The sequence below is a fragment of the Monodon monoceros genome, unplaced genomic scaffold (genome assembly GCF_005190385.1).
Source record: "Monodon monoceros isolate NGI ecotype Baffin Bay Population unplaced genomic scaffold, NGI_Narwhal_1 Super_Scaffold_3, whole genome shotgun sequence".
In the NCBI taxonomy this organism is placed as follows: domain Eukaryota; kingdom Metazoa; phylum Chordata; class Mammalia; order Artiodactyla; family Monodontidae; genus Monodon; species Monodon monoceros.
This window is the reverse complement of record NW_021703780.1, coordinates 46,690,464-46,714,810: the sequence shown is the minus strand read 5'-3', so window position 1 is coordinate 46,714,810 and position 24,347 is coordinate 46,690,464. Positions and strand designations below refer to the sequence as shown.

Sequence of the window (24,347 nt, the reverse complement as noted above, 5' to 3'; positions counted from 1 at the left end):
CCCATAAGTACTGTGTGAATAGCAGGCTGAATGGCTGCAGGTGAAAGTGACGTGGGAGTTTCAGGATACCTTCTTGACATACATTTAGTGTTTGCTCCATGAAGAAATGGCTCAGGCTGTTGACCTGACGAGGCTGATAACAAGCTTTGTCTTTAGCTTTTGGCTGGTGCATATCTTGCCAGCTGTGAGGAGGCATAAAGAAGCACCTGCTGTGAGCAGATGTGACGGCTGAAGGCTGTGGTTGTCAAGGCCATGAAGCTTTCAGTTGAAGCATCACCCTCCTCTTTCACAATGAAAGTGTCAGCCCCTGTTTTGCTCTCCTGTTGCCATGGAGACCTCTTAGAAGCTGCACAAGAAGCTGCACATTGTCGTGGGCCACCCTCCTTCCAGGAGCTGGTTCTCCCTATTTTACAGTTTGTTAAGGTCATTTGGCACTAAGTGTCATGTAAATAATGAATGACATGAAGTATCAATATATATATTCTATGGCCATCATCAAAAAATCTACAAACAATAAATGGTGGAGAGGGTGTGGAGAAAAGGGAACCCTCTTGCACTGTTGGTGGGAATGTAAATTGATACAGCCACTATGGAGAACAGTATGGAGGTTCCTTAAAAACTAAAAATAGAACTACCATGCGACCCAGCAATCCCACTACTGGGCATATACCCTGAGAAAACCATAGTTCAAAAAGAGTCATGTACCAAAATATTCATTGCAGCTCTATTTACAATAGCCAGGACATGGAAGCAACCTAAGTGTCCATCAACAGATGAATAGATAAAGAAGATGTGGCACATATATACAATGGAATATTACTCAGCCATAAAAAGAAATGAAATTGAGTTATTTGTTGTGAGGTGGATAGACCTAGAGTCTGTCATACAGAGTGAAGTAAGTCAGAAAGAGAAAAACAAATACCGTATATGCTAACACATATATATGGAATCTAAAAAAAAAATGGTCATGAAACCTAGGGGCAAGATGGGAATAAAGACGCAGACCTACTAGAGAATGGACTTGAGGATATGGGGAAGGGGAAGGGGAAGCTGGGACAAAGTGAGAGAGTGGCATGGACATATATACACTACCAAATGTAAAATAGATAGCTAGTGGGAAGCAGCCGCATAGCACAGGGAGATCAGCTCGGTGCTTTGTGACCACCTAGAGGGGTGGGATAGGGAGCGTGGGAGGGAAGGAGACACAAGAGGGAAGAGATATGGGGACATATGTATATGTATAACTGATTGGCTTTGTTATAAAGCAGAAACTAACACACCATTGTAAAGCAATTATAATCCAATAAAGATGTTAAAAAATTTTAAAATATATATATATAAATAAATATTCTAGAATGATAATTTATTTATTTGGCCTAGGTTTTGTTTCCCTGTTATTTTATGACAATGACTTTAATAGTCCACAAACATCACATGATGTTACATGAGTTAATATTTTTAAAATGCATGTTTAGTGAGGAACACAAAATTCTTTAAAAATTGTTACATATTCAGTCTGCCCATGTCCATGTACTAAGAAATGACAGCCCTGGCTAACTTAGGGACACAAGTCAGTCCCATGACACCTGAAAGACTGTGAAGGCAGAACAGAACAAATGGCAATAATAAGGATACAAAACCTGCCTCTGAGGTGGTGCATCCATGTAATTCCAGCGTATTTCTCCTAGATCTTAAAATTGGTCTATTTTCTTTTTCTTTTTAATTTATCTGTATTTGTTACAACTTTTAAAGCAGAATGTGACTTGAGCACTACGTCTCCATTCACAAAACTTGCTCCGAGTCACTTTTCAAACAGCTTTACAACATACCTAGATAGGCTTAAATTGGTCTATTTTAATGGGCACAAAAATATTGTATTGTATATTCCATAGTGATATGACCCTTTTGTGCATTACCTCTTATCCTTTCCCAGTTTTAAAGTGGAATGCTTTGGGATATTTTTAACCTCTCTGATGGCTGTAATATCAGGAAAGAAAAAACTGAAGCTAGAATATCTCACAACTTTGTTGTACACACACCCACACCCACAATCCACAACCACAGTTGAAGTGGTGTTGACCACAAGGAAATATGCATGGCGTCCAGTGGTGTTAACAACTAGAGCGGCCACGAGCCATTGTGGGTAGTAAAGTAAAGGGAGGGATTCTTGTCTGCCTGTTTCATGGCTGTCTAGATCATGTGCCCAATCATTCTTTCTCTCCATATGCCCTTTTCTTCCCTCACACCAGTTTTAGCTCTTAAATGTTTATAGGGAATAATTTAGTTAATGTGGTAAAATGAAATATATATGCTATAATCTTTATTATTAACTTTATAATTGAATTTCTACTTCCTGTTTTAACAACTGATACTTGCTTTGGTGATATATTGAATCCCCAAAATCCCTCAATATCTTCATGCATACAGGTGATCTTTCTCTTCATTGGTAATTTTGAGGCAGCCTAAATAATTTTTACTATAAAATGCTTTTCTGTTTGTTTCATCTCAGTATAAACTACAAGAATGAGAGAAATTTCAGCACACATCCCCAGCATAAACTATTTCAGGAGATTTTTACAGCCTTGGTGAAAAATAGACTCATATGCAGGTAAGATTGTCCCAGGAAAAAGACATTTGCCCAAGAATGGCATATTTTATATATCTTATTTCTAGCATATGGTTTGAAGCAGTTTACAAGACTGAACATAGCATGCTCAAAGGGCAAAACAGAGCAAAGACCATTTCGAAGGAGGTGAATGAATAGGCATTGCAGATGACCTCATTTAGATCACTCTGGTTAGGCCTGAATTTAGCTGAATTTTATGATAGACAGGCAAAATGAGATTTTCTCTCTGTTCTGGGTTGCTTGCAGTGAGAGCTATGCTGCTGCCAGACTTTGGGAGCAGACTTTGTTGGGAGAAGGAGGTTCCCAACATCCTTCATGGTCGGACATGGCCTTATACTCTTCCCAGGAGGCCCAGACTCTCTCCGCACAAGCACTGGCTGAAAAGTCCATGAAGAACCTTGAATCTTCTCCATCACTTTGGGGCTTGATTGAGATATCTGAATTCTGTTCCAGTGAGATGGGAAAAATTACCCTTATTCTGGAAAATAGGAAATATCTTAATAATTTAATGCCTGGCCGAAATAAAACTCTGACTTGGTCCAGTGCTGTAGGTGACTGTAAGTAGAAAAGCATCCCTAAATACAATCTAGGTGGTGGTCTAATGATTTGATCTTTTGGATGGGTTATTTAGTATTGCATATTTATGTACTGGACAGTGACTGCCAAGTACATTGGTTTAGTTTAAAACAATCCAATGTTGGGACTGCATCTGTCATGCCTTTTTACTTGGTTTAAGCAGAAGATTATTAGACTTGCTCAGATGATACAAGAAGCCTAGAATCTTTACCAAGGTTATGTAATTTGGTCACAGCTCAGCTCTTGACAATATACTCAAAGATTGTTAAAAGATTAATGACCTTTGCAAAGGACCTGAGGTTGTCCTAGACTGTTTCTTCTTGAGCTTGATGAGAGTAGAGCAATGGTTAGTAGCAGAGTAATTATGCCTGAAATGGTATTGGAAAATGAAGTTCTTTAATTTGTTTTGAAGACAGCTATCATAGACTCCTCAGTGGATGTCCAGTAGGCCATTTGTCAGGTTGGTACTTTGGGTGAAGGCAGAAGATTTCCTATATTAAGGATGTAGAGACCTTACTGTGTCTCTGCACTGAAGGCACTGGGTGCAGGAATTGTTAGGGAAAACAGCAGGGTAAGGGTTGGCATCCAGCCGTTGAAAGAGATCTTAACAATTCTGAAGTCAAGAGATCTCTTGTCAGGACCTTTTCAGATTCTTAGTGATTAATGAGGCATCTTAGACTGGATGGAGTTACGGGCTTGCAACATGATCGGTCCCTGGAAATCTTTAAACCAGGAAGCGATGATTATAAATGTCTTTGCTTTCATAGTAGGAGAAGGAATTTAGCAATGTTGAACATTAAGAGCATCCTTTTATGTCATCCTTTCACTGCTGAGAGGTTGTTTTGTTCAGTTCTATTCTAAAAGCAGGGTTGGGTAAAAGATGGATTAAGTACAAAGGTCTTCCATTGTTTCTCACCCCAGATAACCTCGTTTGTTTGGTCAGAACTACCGTTTTTTGTTTCTTTACCCTCTAGCTTTAGACTAATAGAAGAATTACATCTCAGGGCCTTTCCTGGTATGGCTTCCTATCCCCTTTCTTTATGAGCATCAGATTTGATGTTGCCTGGAAGGCTTGGATTCAATTCAATAAACAAATTATTGATTATCACTATGTGCAAGGAAGAGAGGGAGCACGTGGTGGAGAAGGAAGAGAGGGTGAAAATACAAAGATGAGTAGGACATGTGGTCCCTTTCTTCCTAGGGACTCACTCTGATCAGCCAGTTACCCAGCATCTCAATACAAAGAAAATGTAATAAATATAAACTGTATTAATACAACCAAGGGATGGATGAGATTGCAGGGGTGGGGGTGTGGTCTTTGGTCCAATTCTGGTTATAGATTAAGTTTGGGCATATTCTGGATGTTATGCTGTTCAAGTTTACCCTGAGAATATGGCTGACTGGGAATTTAGTCTCATCTACTTATGCCCAATTGACATTCTTCTTGTTGTCCCTCTTCTATTTCACTTTCCCCAACTGCAGTCTCCCCTAGACCACACTTCTGGATACCCCCTTTTCCGGGTTTTTTCCCTAAGGTTGACCTGTGATTGAGCCTTTATTCTCAGAAATAAAATTACCAAGCAGCATCTGAAATGAGACAAGAATTGTTAACCCAGAGTCAGATAAGGCAAGATCTCACAGTAGATCTCAAAGGGCAAGCACTGAACCTGAGGTTACTCTGGGTTACACATGGCAATGAATCTTGATGAGTGGCAGGGTATGGAAATGAATTTCCATCTTCTAACTTTTCTTTCTGCCCTAAGATCATTTGTCCACAGTAGAGTCTGCCGTTAGAAAATACACCCACTTCTTTTTCATCTCATTTGCCTGTGCAGGAAAGCACAAAGGGTTATGAGGTTATGTAGGGAAGTAAAAATTGTTACAAAGCTGGCACATTTCCCAGTTAACTGTCTACTATACAGTCGGCCTCTACTCCAGTATCTCTTTTGTGTAACTGTTCCTCTGAGGCCCCTGTCGGTCCATTCCCTGCTGATTGCCAGCTGATGTGAAGATTCTGTAATATAATACAAATAAAACATAATCTAATTTGTGAAACAAACTAGGGAATCTGGCTAAAGATGTAGAATTTCATGAAGTTACTGAAAGTGATGGTGCTGAACTGGTGGGATCTGACAGATGAGGCCCTGCCAGAATCAGACAGCTTGACAATTGTAGAAGTTACAAGGAAGGTGACAGGATGGAACTTAAGAAAAGCATGTTTTGAATAGCAAAGAATAGGAGAGGGCATTAGGAAAAATTGGTGGATCTTTCTAATATATTTGCAGAAATGAACCTCTTTTATGCTGCAAAAGTGAAAAGTAAATTCGAGGAAATTGGATCATGTTATATGACTTTGTCAGAAAACATATGCCAAAAAGTGTCAGCAGAACCCATTCTTGCTTTGTTCTAGTCATTAGGGCAGAGTTGCATTATAAGTTAAATTTTGTTAAATGTAAGATAAAATATATCTAAGTTTCATAGTTTTTTGTTTGTTTGTTTTTGGGTTTTTTTGCGGTACACGGGCCTCTCACTGTTGTAGCCTCTCCCGTTGCGGAGCACAGGCTCCGGACGCGCAGGCTCAGCGGCCATGGCTCACGGGCCCAGCCGCTCCACAGCACGTGGGATCTTCCTGGACCGGGGCACGAACCCGTGTCCCCTGCATCGGCAGGCGGACTCTCAACCACTGCGCCACCAGGGAAGCCCCCCTTATTGCTTTTAATCATTTTTCTTTGTCTTTAATTTTTGTCAATTTGATTACTCTGTGTCTGTGTCTCAGCATGATTCTCCTTGGGTTTATGCTACCTGGGATTCTCTGCGCTTCCTGGACTTGGGTGGCTATTTCCCATGTTAGGGAAGTTTTCGACTATAATCTCTTCAAATATTTTCTCAGGTCCTTCCTCTCTCTCTTCTCCTTCTGGGACCCCTATAATGCAAATGTTGTTGTATTTAATGTTGTCCCAGAGGATTCTTAGGCTGTCTTCATTTCTTTTCATTCTTTTTTCTTTATTCTGTTCCACAGCAGTGAATTCCACCATTCTGTCTTCCAGGTCACTTATTCATTCTTCTGCCTCAGTTATTCTGCTATTGATTCCTTCTACTGTATTTTTCATTTCAGTTATTGTATTGTTCATCTCTGTTTGTTTGTTCTTTAATTCTTCTAGGTGTTTGTTCTTTAATTCTTCTAGGTGTTTGTTAAACATTTCTTGCATCTTCTTGATCTTTGCCTCCATTCTTTTTCCGAGGTCCTGGATCATCTTCAGTTTCATTATTCTGAATTCTTTTTCTGGAAGGTTGTCTATCTCCACTTCGTTTAGTTGTTTTTCTGGGGTTTTATCTTGTTCCTTCATCTGCTACATAGTCCTCTGCCTTTTCATTTGGTCTGTCTTTCTGTGAATGTGGTTTTCATTCCACAGGCTGCAGGATTGTAGTTTTTCTTGCTTCTGCTCTCTGCCCTCTGGTGGATGAGGCTATCTAAGAGGCTTGTGGAAGCTTCCTGATGGGAGGGACTGGTGGTGGGTACAGCTGGGTGTTGCTCTGGTGGGCAGAGCTCAGTAGAACTTTAATCCACTTGTCTGCTGTTGTGTGGGGCTGAGTTCCCTCCCTATTGGTTGTTTGGCCTGAAGCAACCCATCACTGGAGGCTACAGGGTCTTTGGTGGGGCTAATGGTGGACTCTGGGAGGGCTCATGCCAAGGAGTGCTTCCCAAAACTTCTGCTGCCAGTGTCCTTGTCCCCACGTTGAGGCACAGCCACCCCCCACCTCTGCAGAAGACCCTCCAACACTAGCAGGTAGGTCTGGTTCAGTCTCCTATGGGGTCACTCCTCCTTCCCCCTGGGTCCTGATGTGCACACTACTTTGTGTGTGCCCTCCAAGAGTGGAATTTCTGTTTCCTCTGGACCTATCAAAGTCCTGCAATCAAATCTGGCCAGCCTTCAAAGTCTGATTCTCTGGGAATTCCTCCTCCCGTTTCCAGACCCCGAGGTTGGGAAGCCTGATGTGGAGCTCAGAACCTTCACTCCACTGGGTAGGCTTCTGTGGTATAATTGTTCTCCAGTTTGTGAGTCACCCACCCAGTGGTTATGGGATATGATTTTATTGTGATTATGCCCCTCCTACCACCTCACTGGGGCTTCTCCTTTGTCTTTGGATGTGGGATATCTTTTTTGGTGAGCTCCAGTGTCTTCCTGTTGATGATTGTTCAGCAGTTACTTGTGATTCTGGTGCTCTTGCAAGAGGGAGTTAGCGCACGTCCTTCTACTCTGCCATCTTGAACAAATCTCCTCAACTGTATGTGGTTTTATGCAGAGTAGAATCCTTTAGAATCTTGTCTTTTTGTCTCCCTTTTGTTCTAAGTTTCACAACGTTAAATGTAGAAAGGAAGAAAATAAGCTTGTAGGCCTCAAGCTGATTCCTAACTTGGAGGAAATATCTAGCTCTTGCATGTTAATTTCTCCTAAAATGTTATTTAGAGTTTATCCCAAACTTAAAATTGTGTATACACGCACACTGTATGTATATATGCACACACAAAAGTGTCATCCAATTAGAGCTGGAATGGACCCTGAAGACAAAATCCATTCCACCTCATTTGAGAGATCTAGTAGCTGAGGGGCTGAGGCACAACCTTGACTGGTACTATGTTCTCCTCTGCCTTGCTGATTCTCTGGTTCTTTATTAGCCAAAGTATTGGGTTTGCCAAAAAGTGCCTTTGGTTTTTAAGAAAAAATAAAAGACACATTTTTCATTTTCACCAAGAACTTTATTGAACAATGTATTCACCCTTTTGTTCCACTGGCCAGTTTTCAGGCAACTTCATAATTCCATCTTCCCAAAACTTTTTATCTTTTTGAACAAAGAACTGTTCCAAGTGCCTTTTACAGCCTTCCAGGGAATTGAAATTTTTTTCCATTAACAGAATTTTGTAAAGACTAAAATAAATGGAAATCTGTAGGTGCAATGTCCTGTGAATATGGCGGTTGAATCAGAACTTCCCAGCCAAGCTGTAACAGTTTTTGCCAGGTCATCAAAGAAATATGTGGCCTTGCGTTATCCTGATGGAAGATTGTGCATTTTCTGTTGACTAATTCTGGATGCTTTTCATTGAGTGCTGCTTTCAATTGGCCTAATTGGGAGCAGTACTTGTTGGAATTAATTGTTTGGTTTTCCGGAAGGAGCTCATAATAGAGGACTCCCTTCCAATCCCACCATACACACAACATCACCTTCTTTGGATGAACACCAGCCTTTGGTGTGGTTGGTGGTGGTTCATTTTGCTTGCCCCACGATCTCTTCCATTCCACATTATTGTACAGTACCCACTTTTCATCACCCATCACAATTTGTTTAAAAAACGGAATTTTTTTCATTACTTCTAAGTAGGGAATTGCATGTGGAAATACAGTCAAGAAGGTTTTTTTTGCTTAACTTATGGGGAACCCAAACATCAAAGTGATGAACATAACCAAGCTGGTGCAAATGATTTTCAATGCTTAATTTGGATATTTTGAGTATCTCCCATGTGGTAAAATGTTGATTGTTCTCAGTTAATATCTCGATTTGATTGCTATCAACTTCAGCTGGTCTGCTCAGCCGTGGAGCATCGTCCAACAACAAATCGGCAGCACGAAAGTTCGCAACCACTTTTGACACGTCCTGATCAGTCACAGCACCTTCTGTATACACTGCACAAATCTTCTTTTGCGTTTCAGTTGTGTTTTTACCTTTCTTGAAATAATAAAGCATAATATGCCGAAAATGTTGCTTTTTTTCTTCCATCTTCAATATTAAAATGGCTACACAAAAATTCACCAATTTTGATGTCTTTTTTCAAATGCATGCTGATATGACAGCTGTCACATACAATCTAACAAAATTGTTTGGAATGAAGTTGAAGAAAACTAAGTGCTACTAGAGCCATCTTATGGAAAAAAACTGAACAAACCTTTTGGCCAACCCAATATGTTTAAAATTGGTTTTCAGGTTTGCCCCACAGAAAAGTGTCACTTGAGTAATTATGTTCTCTCTTTTCTACTATTGCTTCTTGTGAAACTCATTCACTTGGATGTCTAACAGGTATGAAATTAAAATGTTCCCACCTTCCCAGGAAAGGACTGCTTGTTGGCCATACATAAGCACCAGAACCTGTTTTAAACCTGACCAAATCAGTAAGTGACAACTTCCCATCAGTACATGAGCTTCTGAGAGCCAGGGAGTAAGCTGGAACACATTCCAGGAATCCCCTTTCCATGGCTAAAATCAATCAGTCCCCCAAAACCCCCACTTATGAAAGTCCACCCTTTCCTGAACTCCTCTATCAGCTTTGCTTTGAGAGACTAAAGTACAGCTCTCTCCTGCTATAAATTAGTCTTTTCTTTCATGTATTGATTGGTGGATTTCTTTGGGCATCTCAAAGCTAACATGCCAAAAACGGGACTTTTGATTTTTCTTACTCAACTTGCCTTCCTCTCAACTTTAGTCTTTCCCAGCTATTAACCTAGTCCTAGCTGCCACTGTCTCTTGCTTGGACCATTGCAGTGGGCTAACTGGGCTCCTGGCTTTGACCCTTGACTCCCTATGGTATGGTGTTCCTAACAGCACATCCAAAAGGGTCTTTTCAGAATTTCTGTCACATAATGTCAGTCCTCTGCTTAAAGCCTTCCCGTGACTCTGCAGAATAAAAAGTCCAAAATCCCTATTCCTATTCTACAAAAGACCTACAGAACTGGCTCCTACCACCTCTGTAACTTCAGCTCCCGTTACGCTGTCTTTGCTCAGTTTGTTCCAGCCCCCAAGGGCTTCCTTGCGCAAACCAGTGCACTCCTGCTCAGGAGCTAGATACTTAACTCTTTCGCTGTTCTGACCTTGACTCACTCCTCAGTTCACTCAGATGCTAACTGTATCAGAAAACCCTTCTCTGACTCTCCTAAAATAGCATTCTCAGGACTCCCTAAACCCTTAACTTTAGGGTTGTTTTTCTCTGGTCAGCACCTGATGTGCAGTTTTGTTTGTTTGTGTGTGTTATTGGTCTTCTTTCTCTAAATGGTAACCTCTGTGAACACAAGGGCATGGTTTTGTCCAGGCTATAGTCCTGGCCATGTAACAGTGCCTGGCTCCTAGGAGGTGATCAGCAAATATCTGAAAGCATTCAATCTCTGAAACTTTCACCAGCCATGGAGAAGAAACAGCTAGAACAGTCCTTTCTACTCAATATCTGTCTGACTTTTGGGACCAACATGATGAATTGGATGGACCTCTGACTGGGTGTCTCTTCTGGGCCAGGTTTAATGGATGGCACTACCCATTAAGAATAGTGGAACAAGTCAGTAAATATTCCCTGAATACTCATTTATAATTCATTTCTTCACGTTTTCTTATTCCTTTTAAGTTTTACATGTCTATTTTGATGTGAATTTTGCTTTTACAACTATCCAAAAAAATAGGGCTCTGTCATATGAATTTGAGGTAATATTTATACTGAAACAGGTTTGAATTTCTCCACTTTTAAATTTTTAGTGAAAGGTGGTAGTTTTTTGGTGGTGGTTGTTTTGTGCGTTAATGAAAAGGGCAATCTAAATAACACCTCCTCTGAAGATGCTGCTTTTTCTGGGTGAGAGCCAGCTGAGGTTGTGACCTCTGGCATTTGCATCAGCCCCTGGATGGAGTTTACCCCAGACCGTGTGACTCTCAGTGCTCAGTCCTGCAGCTTTGTGACTCTCACATCGCATACTGGTTTCTTCGACTGAATGGGAAGGTGAAACCCCAACTACCCTCTTTTCAAATGCTATGTCTCTGGTGGTACCATTTTTCCTTCTCTTTTTATACTGATAGCAGAAAATGGCATCTGATGCCGAAAGCGATGTGGCAGGTGGCCGTGGACAAAGGCCGTGGGGCCTGGTCATACTGCCATGTGGTAATAGTCCTGTGAAAGCAGTGGCAAAAGTTCAGTCACAAGAGGGGATAAATATTTGCCTGGTCATGAATCTGCTGCTGTGCAGCTACTCTATTGGAACACAGCCTCCAGGGAAACACTGTCTTTGCCGACAGACAAGGTTTTCAGAGCTACCTCAGGAGACCCCTCACCACTGTGCAGAACATGCCTGCCCCCGCAGTAGACGTATCTAAGAGCCCCTTTCTGTGCCGGGTGGAGGTGGGGGATGCGGGAGCCCTGGCCTGGGAGTCAGGGCCCAGCTCTGCTACCTATGTGCACTCTTGGACAAGTCACCTGGCTCCTCCTCAGTCAAACAAAGGCAGCCATCTTTAGAGTCTGTCATTATTATTCTCTGTAACCCTTTGCTTACACTAGACTCAGTGTGTTTCCTAGTCCCCCGACTCTTGGCAAACAGAGCTCTGTATCACCTTACAGAACATGCCATTCCCCATGAACAGCAGAGCTCCAGTCAGTGAGCCAGGTCCTTGGGTGAGGGGGGAGGTTGAGGGCTGGAAGCCATGGAGGGAACAACTGCTCCTCAGAGGTCAGCGCTCAGAGGGGAGGCCCTGTAGGACCCAGACACCAGGAATTCTATTTACATTTGCAATAGGCCAGAATCACATAGAAATATTAATAGCTTTGGGCCACAGTTCTAAATTGTAGAACAAAAAAATGCCATTTGCTTGGAACAGAACTTTGAGACTTTTATGGAACTCTTCATTTGTTTGCACTCCTTTTATGGTAAAAACAAAACAAAAACCATTCCGGAATTCTTTTTCTTTTCTTTTTTTTTTTTAGAGGTGAGAAGAAACAGGACAAAAAAACCTTTTCATATTTAATGTGAAAAAACATTTGAAAGGCCATGGACTTTCCTCATGAAGATTGTATATTCTTAACAGGAAAAATATGTACACACATATTTGTAGTGTGAGTCATCTCTCAGTATGTCCCATGGCTTCTCCTCTTAAATAATGAAGAACAGCCAGCATTAAACCTCGGGAGGTTACCAGCAGCTGTTGCAACTGGATCATTATTCCTTTTAGATCTTTGGGATGTAGTGTCTGCACTGCACTGCAGGCTACACGCTATCTTTAGCTGACCCCAGCACCTGGAAGGGAAACTAGTCATGCGCCATCCCTCTACTTATGAGATTAAAGGTATTCTCTCTCTAATAGGAGCCTCAGAACAACCACATCCTTACAAGTGTTCCCAGAGGTGACTGTTTTAAATTCAAAAGGTGCTTCAAATTTGCATTATTTTTCCCAGTACAAGGAACTTAGGATGAAATATAGTGCAGCTTCCCACTGTGGCCTTGGATAATTCTGCCTGGCTGCAGGCCTTAGATGGGTTGAGTCCTGCCTTTATTTTCAGAAGAAACTGAACTTTGCCTCCGTAGCAGAGGCGTCACTGTTGTGGTGCCCTGGCTATAGGAGGGCTGTGATGTTGCTGGTGGCTGTGGCAGGCAGCTCTTGCCAGGAGCCTTGGTGATGGCAGGAGGAGTGACTCCCAGCCAGTGATGTTCTTGGGACATCTTGCTCAACCTCTATTTGCAGAGCCAGGCCTCTGCTGGGGGCTCTAATTTATAAGAAGCAGTCAAACATCCTTGGGAATATAAGGCTATGGGAAAAACATATTTCCAACTTCCTTCCCATGAGCTAAGTTAGTAGATGGAAGAAACAGTGAGTGGCTTGGGGCAGAGTGTAAGGGGGCTGGGCTGGGGGTGACACCTCCAGTGGCAGGAACCACAGATGTTTGGCTTGCCTTCTAGGAGGGTGTGTCTCGTGCACTCAGGTCTGAGATGGGCAGGTTTGGGACAGAGTTGAATTTCTCAGGATTGTGGAAGAGTCAAAGCTGAATTTCCCACCAAATGTCAAGGATCAATATTGGACAAGCCATGCAAGGGTTGGCTTGGGACTGCAGCTCAAGTAAATGCTTCACTTGACTGAGGGGCAGATCTTTAAAATATCCTAACTTTGCTGGATGTACAACCAGCTCAGCTGTGGAGGTGGGAGAGGGTGGGAGAAATTATGTGGATTCTAGTCCAAAGTAGCTTCCATTATCTTTCTCTGTTTTTCTTGGCTATGTATGAAATAGCAGACACATTTTGTTTTAGGTTTTTGTTAACATTTGCACCCAGTGCCACTGTTGGACTAGTTTGGAGGGCAGTGTAAGACGTGTCACCTGGCAGGGACTAACTTCCACAGGTGATGCAGGCAGGTCCAGTGCTCGGCAGTGCTCAGACCCCCTTCCTCACCTCAGGAGTCCAGGCTGTGCTGTGTTGGTGGCTTCTGCACCTTGACATACACTTTGGTTGGAACAACTGCATGTGACTGGCCTCATGTCATGTCAGAGGACATCTATGTAGTTGTATGGGAGGTTCCAGTGTTAAAAAGTCACAGAAGTCTGCTTCATGGGAAGCACCAAAGGCACAGGTTCCAAGCCCAGCCCAGCCATGTTATGAGAGGGTCAGTGTGTCTGAGACAGCATGGGTGGGGGCAGGGGAGAACGGGGGGAATGAGGTCTGAGAGGCAGTGGGGAGGCCGGGTCCTGTAGGGCCTCAGGGGCCGTGAGGACTGAGTGAGAGGAGAACTGTTGGAGGAGGGCAGGGGAGGGTGTTTGTCTCCTTGGCAGATGTGTGAAGATTGAAGTTGGGGACAAAGATGGAAGCAAGAAAGCCAGATGGGAGGCTTTTGCAATAGTTCAAGCAAAAGATGATGGCGGCTTGAACCAGGGTCATAGAAGACGAGGGAGTGAGAAGTTGATCTCGGAGAGACAGCGGTGAGTGGTCTTGAAGCGGGATCCTATTTCCCTGCCTGGGAATTGGAGCTGCGTAGCCTGGATGAAAACCAGGAATCCTAGCTGCTAGTCCAGCAGGGGCTGGAGGCTAGAAGCAAAGTTCCCCTGGCTCTTGCCCCTGTTTGAAAGCAAGAATGAATCAAGGAGGCAAAAACAGGTACAAAGTTTATTATTAGAGACACAGCACAACATGTGGAGAACACACAGAGAAACAGTGTATTTAGACAGAAGCAAAACAGGAGTACACACCTGGAGGGAAAGGGTGTGGGCATCCTCCTGAATGAGGAGTGCAGTAAAGAGGCGATTAAATTATTTATATGGGGCGGTCCTTCTGGGTCTTCCTTCTGCTCTGGCCAGTTATCTCGCTTCTTTCCCCACACCTGACCTGTCCTACTGCCCTGCCCAATATGTGTGCACATCTTTTTGCCAAGATGGATTCCAGTGCAGAGGCTAACGGAGCTTTGACAGCACCTGTTATGGGATGATGTCGCCCCTTTTTGACCCCAAAGGAGCCTTCCTGCGCACGTGCAGTCAGGGAGGTTTCCTTGACTTCAGTAGTGATAGATGTGGTCGTTTTATCTCTTTACTCCCCCTCAGAGCTCAGCTCCTGTCACTAGCTCTGTCCTTGGTGTGTCCAGGGAAAACAAAGCTCCAATTTATTCTGCTTGACGAACTCCAGCTGCTCAGCCCAGGGGCCCATCTACCTCCTACCTCAAAGTGGTGGGAATGGGGAGATATTTTAAAGGTAGAGCAGACAGGATGTGCTGACGGATTGGATGAAAGATGTGAGGGAAGTAGAGGAGGTGAGAAAACACCCAGGGTTTCGGTCTGATCAACTGGAGGCCTGGAGGGGTGAGGCGTGTTTGTGGTGGGGGGGGGCGGGGGGGCATGAATTCGGTTTCAGATGTGCTGTCAGCTGAGACTCAGGAAGCCATGGGTCCCGGCCTCAGCCTGGGCTCTGTTCCTACAGGTTCTTGGGCAGAAGCATCCTTACATAGTGCCATGAAAGGCCCTTCGCAGTGTTCACGCTCTGCAGCCTGAGTGGCAACACTGGAGCAGCCTGAAAATTTTTCCCAGTTTGAATTTTTTTTTACTACTAACTCTAACTGGCACAGAGAAGCTGAGCAGTGAAGTAGAAGCTGCTCACGGAGGCACAGCAGGTGGGATGGGTGCTGGGTGTGCCGATGACCCCACCCCAGAGTGACGGGGGTGCTGCGCCGACCACTCTGCTCCCTCGAGCTGGAACCCACTGAGCGAGCCGTGCCTGCAGTGAGCCCCAGCCGTGCTGGTGGCCCCTGTGACTCGGGCTTCAGTCAAGGACTGGGTGGCAGCGTCCATGTGAGCGGCTGGGCCCTGGCACCCCGCTCTGGAGTTTTGAGTCCACTTTGCCCGCAGGCCCGGAGAGCAGCAGTGCCTGAGAACTTGCTCCCTAGTCCCTGCTGCAGCACCCTCCACACACACTGTGACAGCCGTTTTGGGAGCAGGAAAACCAGGGTGCTTGCCTCCGTGGGGGCGGGGGGTCCTTGGAGGTGAGGCTGGCACAGAAGGGCCCTTGCCCACTTGGCTTCCCCACTCCTCACCCCTGCTCTCCACTCCAGGTGGACTCCCCGAGAGCATGTCCTCAATCACTCACACGCACACCAATCTTCATGGAAGAGTCTGCTTCCAGGAAGACTGATCTAAGGTGTAAGAAAATATTTCATCACAATGTTTCCCACAGGGAGCGCTGAAGTGCCCTGGGAGCTGCAGAGAACCCCCAGGGGTGTTGTGGGATATTTTTAAATTTCAAGGAAAACAGCAATGATACACAACATCTGTCAGACACAGTGCAAACTACTCAGGTAGTTAACAGTTTCCACATTAGATTGTACTGCCTTCCCTTAGATGATGGCTTACTTTTCTGTAGCTGGGTTTTCAGTGGTTACTGTGATAAAAAGCAAGTGCCCTGGGAAAGTCAGGTGGAAGAGGGAATGGAGGTAATGGTGTTAGATCTGATTCCAAGGCTGGAGAAGTTGTTTAGTGTCCACAGGTGCACACACCCCATCAGTAAGTAAATGTGATTAAGAATAAAATAAAAATACCTTTTTTTTAGTGTCTGTGTATTATTTTTTCAAATGGATACTAAGTTATCAGGGTATCAAGTCTTTTAAAGTTGAACCCTTTAGCTATTTCTTTTGGTCAGGGGCTGCCGTGAGTCAGTAAGGTCCCTGTGAACCAAATAATTTTGGGGACCTCTACTTTGTAGTGACAATGACAGTTTCTATGTGTTTTGCATTAAAATGTGTCAAGTGTTCAAGAATCAAATAACAGTCCCTATTGCAGACTGTTTGAGATAAACTAATGCTCTTCCTTTAGATGTTTTTTATTCTTCTTGCATTGTTCATAAACTGTCATGTTGGCCTTTAAACATAAACAAACATGTTCTCTCTTGTGTTCTTCTTTCAGAGAGTGGGTTGATCGAGCCCCATCTCTTCATTTTCTGAGAGTATTAATTTGTCTGAGACTTCTATTGAGGGATCCACGTTATCAGGTTGGTTGCAAAAAATAAAAATATTTTTTACTTGTTTGAAGAAGAAAAAAAACCTGGTGGGCTTTTCTTTGAAGCAGAGCATGGTAACTTTTTTTTTTCCTCTCTCACAACTCAGTAATTTCCAAATTTGGGAAGTATCTCACCTGCTATTTAAAATGATAGGAGAGAAGTGATTTAATGGGGACAAAAACACCTGTATATTTTCTACTCTATTACATATGGGATGAAGTGGATTGAACTTCGGGTCTATGCTTGCATTATCTCCTGGCATTTTAAACCATAGTCAGTTTGGAGAGGTGTACACTTGGCCACACCTTCGAGCATGTTTATGCCAAGCAGCTCAGTAGGTCAAAGTCAGCAGCGACAAGTGGAGGCTTCCTCAGGGGGCTCCAGGGGCAGTGAGTGGGAAAGGCAGGGCCTGCAGCTTTGGTAGCTGCTCCAGAGCCATGCTTGTCCCAGAGTCCAGCCTCAGACCCTGAGTTAGAGGTGAGCAAGGGGCCTCCCACTTGTCTCAGAGGAGGTGCCTGCAGGCAGGAATCTCACCTCCTCTCACTAATTAGTTAAATGTGCGGCCGTAGTTTAGTGCCTCTTAAACTTTAAAGTGCAGAGGAATCACCTGGGGATCTTGTAAATGCGGATGTGGATTCTGTAGTTGTACCCTGAGACCCACGATTCTGCTGAGGCCACTGGTTCATGGCCCACATTTTGATTAGCAAGAACTTAGTGCTTTAGCAGTGAGGCTCTAAAGAAAGGCTTACCTAACACTTCACCTGGATCGTGAAAGTTGTTCCGTCTAGTCTCAGCTGCTAAGATAGCTGCTTTTATAAAGCAGAAGTTCCTAAACTTTCTGTGCATCAGGAACACTTGGAAGACTTAAAGATTGCTGGCACCTGCCCCCACAGTTTCTGATTCAGTAAGTTTGGGGAGGGCCTGGAAATCTGCATTTCTAACAACTTTTCCCAGGTGATGCTGATGCTGCTGGTCAGGGGACCACAGTTTGAGAACACAGGCAGAACCACTGCCCAACCAATTTGAAGAAGCCTCCAAATTGCTTATGAACCATTACTGTTTCTTCTTGCCAGTGTTAAATATCTAAAGAGCATTCTTACTATCCTTATTATTCATACATGCTTCAGTCATTTTCACAGATTGTTTTTTTTTCCTAAGAAGTATCTCCTTTTATGCCCTGTCCTGATAAGCTACTGGGATGCTCAGACCACTCTGAAGCTCTTTTATTTTGGATTCAGTTTTATTGATGAATTATTATTTGAGTCAGAATAATAATAATTTCATTACCCCAATAACCATCTTTTCCAAACTTGGCATTTAAAAAAAAAAAAGCGTTCTGGTACTAGCCAGCTACAGAGCCTGCTCTGATTTGAGTCTCCTGGGATTCATGATGGCTTCAATCTTTTCTTTAGAAGAGTCACTCCGTTCCTCATTCCGTATTCTAAGCTGTCTTTGTGCTGTTCTAGTTTAGCCAACCACAGTCATTTGAATATATTACATACTTCAAATGGCTTTCTGTCCTGGTTGCTCACAGTTTTCTGGGAATTTTCCTTTTCTCCTGTGAGAAAAGCTGTGTGGGTCACGCATGGTGAGGGTGGGCCGTGTGCTTCACTTTGCCTGGGTCACCCCCATGAGCTCCTTGTCCACAAGTCATTATTAATAGCCCCCTGTACACCCCACAGGCCTCAGCTTGGGTAAGAACACTGTGTATATAATATTAATATAACTATTCATGGAAGAAGGTGGATTTTTAGCAGAAGGTCTAGTTTTTTGACTTATAGAAGTTAGCAAAATATTTGCCTTTGACATGTTTGCTCAGAGAATTGATGGCCCTTGTGTCATACTCTGCTGATCTTCGTCTAAAGTGAAGATCTTCATCTAAACACGGGTTCGTGCCCCGGTCCGGGAAGATCCCACATGCCGTGGAGCGGCTGGGCCCGTGAGCCATGGCCGCTGAGCCTGCGAGTCCGGAGCCTGTGCTCTGCAACGGGAGAGGTCGCAACAGTGAGAGGCCTGCGTACCGCAAAATAAAAATAAAGTATTGCCTTTCTTAATCTAGTTCTTGATGGGCTGGAACAAGGTTGACTGGATTGCCCTCTAAAGGGAAGAATCCCATGACCTCTTTGCTTACGGGATTTTATGACCAAAACACTTATGAAGCCAAACCTCCCATTGATTTCCAGTCTTTCCATAGAAGGGGGTGCTCCCTGAATCTCTCCTCCTGGCACTCTGTCCACAAAGAGGAGCAGTTGTTTAACATCTTGAGTTGCCAAGAATTTTTGGCTGAAGTCACGTAGTAATGCTGGGGTTTACTACAACTTGTGCCAACAAATGTCAGCACGCCTCTGCCCTCACGAGGCCTTCCCTTCCTCTCTTGGTGAGTCAGTACTGCAGGATCCACAGTGGCTGTTCCAGACCATCTCCACTTCTCATACCCAGACCCCTCCTACCCCTGTCATTCTTATCAGATTACAGCATTACCTGTTTTACAGGCAAAACTGAAGCCATCCCGGTAGGAGTGTTCATATTTTCTTTGTTGCTTGAAATATTCGGATTATCATGCACCTTTGCATCCCTTCTTATTTCTGAAGAAAACCCTCCTCCTTGCCAAGGTTCAGCCTTCCATCTGTTTTCTTTGTTACAGTGTCAGTGGCTCCCTTTCTGTTTTCTTTTATCATAAAATGCCCTTTTCTTGACCTGCTATCCCCTCAAGCCTTCATCTCACCTTCATCACTGCATTCATTGAAAGGTCAGACTATAGGTCTTGAACTCACTCCCTTTCTTTTACAACTGATGTGTTGTAGAAATTTTCATTGAATATTATGTACAAGGTTCTCTCTGGAAGTCATTTAAGAAGATCATGGTGGGCCATGATCCAGTCGTCATTTCTTGACCCAGAGGCTCCAGTATATGCTTAATGGAGGTTCCAGCAAGAAAAGAGTGGAAGGGATGAAAGAGAAGCCATTTTTAAAGATAAATTGCTTAGTTTTCCATAATTAAAGGGCGACATATATTTGGAGATTTCAAGTGTAGTTGGAGTCCCAAGCAGGATAAAGGTAAAAGTCCACCTGGACTCCTTACAGTAAGCTGTCATAACACATTGCTTATCAAGGATAAAGGGAAAATTCTTTTTTTGTTAAATTTATTTATTTATTTATTTATGGCTGTGTTGGGTCTTCGTTGCTGCTCACGGGCTTTCTCTAGTTGCGGTGACCAGGGGCTACTCTTTGTTGCCATGCTCAGGCTTCTCATTGCAGTGGCTTCTCTTGTTGCGGAGCAAGGGCTCTAGGTGTGCGGGCTTCAGTAGTTGTGGCACATGGGCTCAGTATTTGTGGCTCGTGGGCTCTAGAGCGCAGGCTCAGTAGTTGTGACGCATGGGCTTAGTTGCTACGTGGCATGTGGGATCTTCCCAGACCAGGGCTTGAACCCATGTCCCCTGCATTGGCAGGCGGATTCTTAACCACTGCGCCACCAGGGAAGTCCTAAGAAAAATTCTTAAAAGCCCCTAAGCTACATTTACATCAGCTACAACAATTAAAGGAGAGTGGAGCTGTGTGGCCTTCTCCCCGCTGCCCTTGCACCCCAAGCCTTTCTTTAGCAACCCCATACCCTTTGCCACATTTTCTGTTTGCCTTCACTGATCCTGAGAACCTCTAGCTCTTACTCATCATTTTTTCTTTTTTCTGTATTATTTACTTGCTCCTTTTTTAAATTCTGCCTTCATAAATGTTAACCTTCCCCAAAGTTATTTTCTTTGTCATCTTCTCCCCTATCTTCCAAGCTCTTGGCTTCAACTATCATTTTGTTGCTGTTCTTTGCTCACAAGCACATATCTCCAGCCTCAGACTTTTCCATTCATTTAAGTCCCAAATTTCCAGGTATATGTTGGGCAGCGATCCTGATGACACAGCAGCACAGTGATTCTCAAGTGTGATCTGGGGACCGTCATCGGTCCCTGAAACTCTTCCAGGGGTCCCACAAGGTCAAAACTATCTTAAAAGTGATGCTACAGTGTTATTTGCCTTTTCACTCTCACTCCCTTACAAGTGTGCAGTGGAGCTTTGTAAAGGCTACAGGATGTGTAATGACGGAACATATGCTTGTGTACTCTTGTGTTCTAAAACTTCCTCACTTTTAACGTCTAATATGATATATATAAATAGATAGAACCCACATAAACAGAAGCTCTTTGGGATTCTCAGTAATTTCTAAGTGTGTAAAGGCATACAGATGCCAAAGAGTTAGAGAGCCTGATATGCACAGGACCCTCAGTAACTGCACAGGGTCCTCTTCGTCCTCCCTCTCCTCCAACCTGCAGAATCAGCTCCTGATTCTGTTAATGGCACCACCTTTCCTCCAGACTCCAAGGCAGGAAACTTCTCCTCACCCCCTACGAGACTTTTAGAAGAGTAGTTACTAATACACCTGGAAAGATAAGTAAAGGCCAGGGCATAGGGGGGCCTTCAACTGAGACGGAGGGATGAGAGGTGTGGAACCCTGATGGCAGAGGCATGGGTGGTGGGTCAGGGCGCAGCACTCAGAGCTCACTGCTCTGCTGGCCGAGAGGCCCAGGGGAGCGTGTCTAAGGGCCCTGATGCTCTGGGCCGCAGTGACATCGTGCTGGACTGACAACAGCCAGATTGGTGTTGCAGGGTGCTCCATTGTTCTATATAGTTTTTATCAGTATTATGTTATTGTATCAATTTTTTAAAAAGAGAAAAATTCTGGGAATGGGTAGAGCAAGGACATTTGTTCACATGTGGCTCATTGAACTGAAGTTCAGATTGATGGGGACTTTCTCCAGGCCATTAGTTTCAGAAGTCCAGAGCCCAGTCCCATGAGCCTCCAGCCCATGCAGGGGAGGAGGGCTGAGATGGGGAAGGGCGCGCAGTCCTGTTTGCTTTTCAGATCAGTAACCAGGAATGCTGAGCCCAGGGGTGTGCGTGCCTCGTGGTCTTCTCTCCCATAGACGCTGGCAGGTCAGAGCAGGCGTGTCCCCGCAGCGCTCCAGTCTCTGTCGGGGCCTCGGTCCTCGGGGAAAGTGTTTGTTTAACAAATGGAGCGTAACTGCTTGAGTGCATTTTCCCCTTATTGTACTTTATAGCAGTGCTTCTCTCACGGTGCTCCACAGGACTTGGTCAGTATTCTGTGAAAAGAAATGTGCTCTGCCCGGTGATATGTAGGAAAGCTGCACACGGGTTCTCCCACTAGAGACTTACAGTGCACGGCAGCATATTAAAGCTCTGAGGAGTTTTTAATTTTACTGAGGAGTTTTAGTCTACGATAAGATAATTTGTTACATTCTGTTTAACCTACCATTTGATCATGATATTTTTTTTTTAAGAATACCTAGTACCACCCACTGCACAGAATAAAATGATTATTCCCAGGAGAGAGTTTGGGAAACATGGGCTTAGTTCCATATTGTTAACATTGATTGTTGGATAGATATATTTTTGTCAAGGTAAACATTTAAAGATGACCATGACCAATCATTTAACCATTATTCTCTCCCTGGTGTCTTCTCCCTCCCAAGCTTCAAATTTAAATTTCCTTTATGTCAGCGATGCCAGATTTCAGTCTTCTGCCCTGGCCTCATTTTTCCCCGGGCTGTTGTTCTTTTGTCACTTGGATACACCACCAGCAACTCAGCATGTCCAGACTCAGTCTCCTTGTCTACCCAGCCTATTCTCCCCTTCCCGGGTTCATCGTGTCCTTGCCCCCAGTCACCCTGGCTCGCAGACAGAGATGCCTCCTGCACTCCCTTCCTGCCCTCGGCCCTTTCATGCCCAGTTGGTCACACCACTGCCAAGACAGCCCACCTGTCCACTCCCTTCTTGCTGCCCCTGCCAACCCACAGGGCTTCCCTCCATGCCCCTGCCTCTCCAGTTCATTCTAAGACTAGAGGGACGATGTGCTCACGGCTGATTCTGATTGGCCCTTGTTCGCACCTTTTCATCAGACCCGAATGGCAAAGTTCAAATTCAGGCTCATGTCCATGTCTGAATGGACATGTCCAGTTTATCTCACCCTATTTTTCTAACATTATTCCCAAAGATTCCCTTCATGGTGTTAGGGAGGTGCTTTTCACAGTAATAGAACATCTTGATGTTCTTTCTACGCAACTTCTATGCACTTTTGAGCCTCTTTGTTCTCTTTGCTTGGAATCCCCTTTATTTCCTCCTCTCCCCCCATGTCTTCTCAGCACAGCTATCCATCCTTCTAAGCCCATTCAGAGGCTACCACCCTTACAAAGTTTTCCTTAGTCCTCTCAGCAGGCTATTATATGTCCCTCCTCTGCAGCATCACAACACCTCATGTATAACTTTCTTATAACACTTACCAAATTCTATCTTAAATTCCAGTTATTTTTACATCTGCCTTATGCTTGCTTGCAGCTCAGTGAAGTCAGCCTCTGTCATCTATATATTTGTGTCCCCTTCAGAGCCTAACCCAGGGATCTTACCTAACAGGAATGAAAAAAAAAATATTTGCTGAAAAAATATGTGTCTTTTTATGGCTGAGTAATTTTCCATTGTATATATGTGCCACGTCTTCTTTATCCATTCATCTTTTGATGGACACTTAGGTTGCTTCCATCTCCTGGCTATTGTAAATAGAGCTGCAATGAACATTTTGGTACATGACTCTTTTTGAATTATGGTTTTCTCAGGGTATATGCCCAGTAGTGGGATTGCTGGGTCATATGGTAGTTCTATTTGTAGTTTTTTAAGGAACCTCCATACTGTTCTCCATAGTGGCTGTATCACTTTACATTCCCACCAACAGTGCAAGAGGGTTCCCTTTTCTCCACACCATCTTCAGCATTTATTGTTTCTAGATTTTTTGATGATGGCCATTCTGACCGGTGTGAGGTGATATCTCATTGTAGTTTTGATTTGCATTTCTCTAATCATTAATGATGTTGAGCATTCTTTCATGTGTTTGTTGGCAATCTGTATACCTTCTTTAGAGAAATGTCTGTTTAGGTCTTCTGCCCATGTTTGGGTTGGGTTGTTTAAAACGAAATTGAGATATTTGTAGTGAGGTGGATGGACCTAGAGTCTGTCATACAGAGTGAAGTAAGTGAGAAAGAGAGAAACAAATACCATATGTTAACACATATATATGGAATCTAAGAAAAAAAAAAGTCATGAAGAACCTAGGGGTAAGACGGGAATAAAGACACAGACCTACTAGAGAATGGACTTGAGGATATGGGGAGGGGGAAGGGTAAGCTGTGACAAAGTGAGAGAGTGGCATGGACATATATACACTACCAAACGTAAAATAGATAGCTAGTGGGAAGCAGCCGCATAGCACAGGGAGATCAGCTCAGTGCTTTGTGACCACCTGGAGGGGTGGGATAGGGAGGGTGGGAGGGAGGGAGACGCAAGAGGGAAGAGATATGGGAACATATGTATATGTATAACTGATTCACTTTGTTATAAAGCAGAAACCAACACACCATTGTAAAGCAATTATACTCCAATAAAGATGTTAAAAAAATATATAAGTGGTTTTAAAATGTTATTTTTATATGTATAAAATTTCCACCATAATTAGTGATAATGTATACAATATTCTTACGTTCTTTAATTATAGGTCTTCTAAAGTGAATAGCAATCATGGGAATTCAAATTAATAGGTGGTCATAGAACGATTTTTAATAGCGTTATAAATGTACCTTTATTCTTAATTTAAACAAGGGTATGTTGCTTCCAAATTCCCTTCACGCAGAATAAGGAAACCTTGACCCAGGAGGCCTTGAGCCCCTGAGCCTTTCCTCGGCTGCCCACTCAGCTTCTGGGTAGAACGAGATCGCGCCCTCACAGTCACGTACTCATTGCCCTGAACTTTCCAGAGTTGGAATGTTGGCTAAT

General features: G+C 43.7%; 1 protein-coding gene across 1 annotated transcript in view; it reads left to right on the top strand.

The window, feature by feature from the left end:
* The window catches only part of NEK10 (NIMA related kinase 10), a 311,866-nt gene that overhangs the window by 28,835 nt on the left and 258,684 nt on the right, over positions 1-24,347 (top strand). Inside the window, exons 6-7 of the mRNA XM_029243936.1 lie at positions 2,510-2,608; positions 16,371-16,455. Of these exons, the coding sequence (XP_029099769.1) occupies positions 2,510-2,608; positions 16,371-16,455 (184 nt within the window). The remainder of the gene's footprint in view (positions 1-2,509; positions 2,609-16,370; positions 16,456-24,347) is intronic.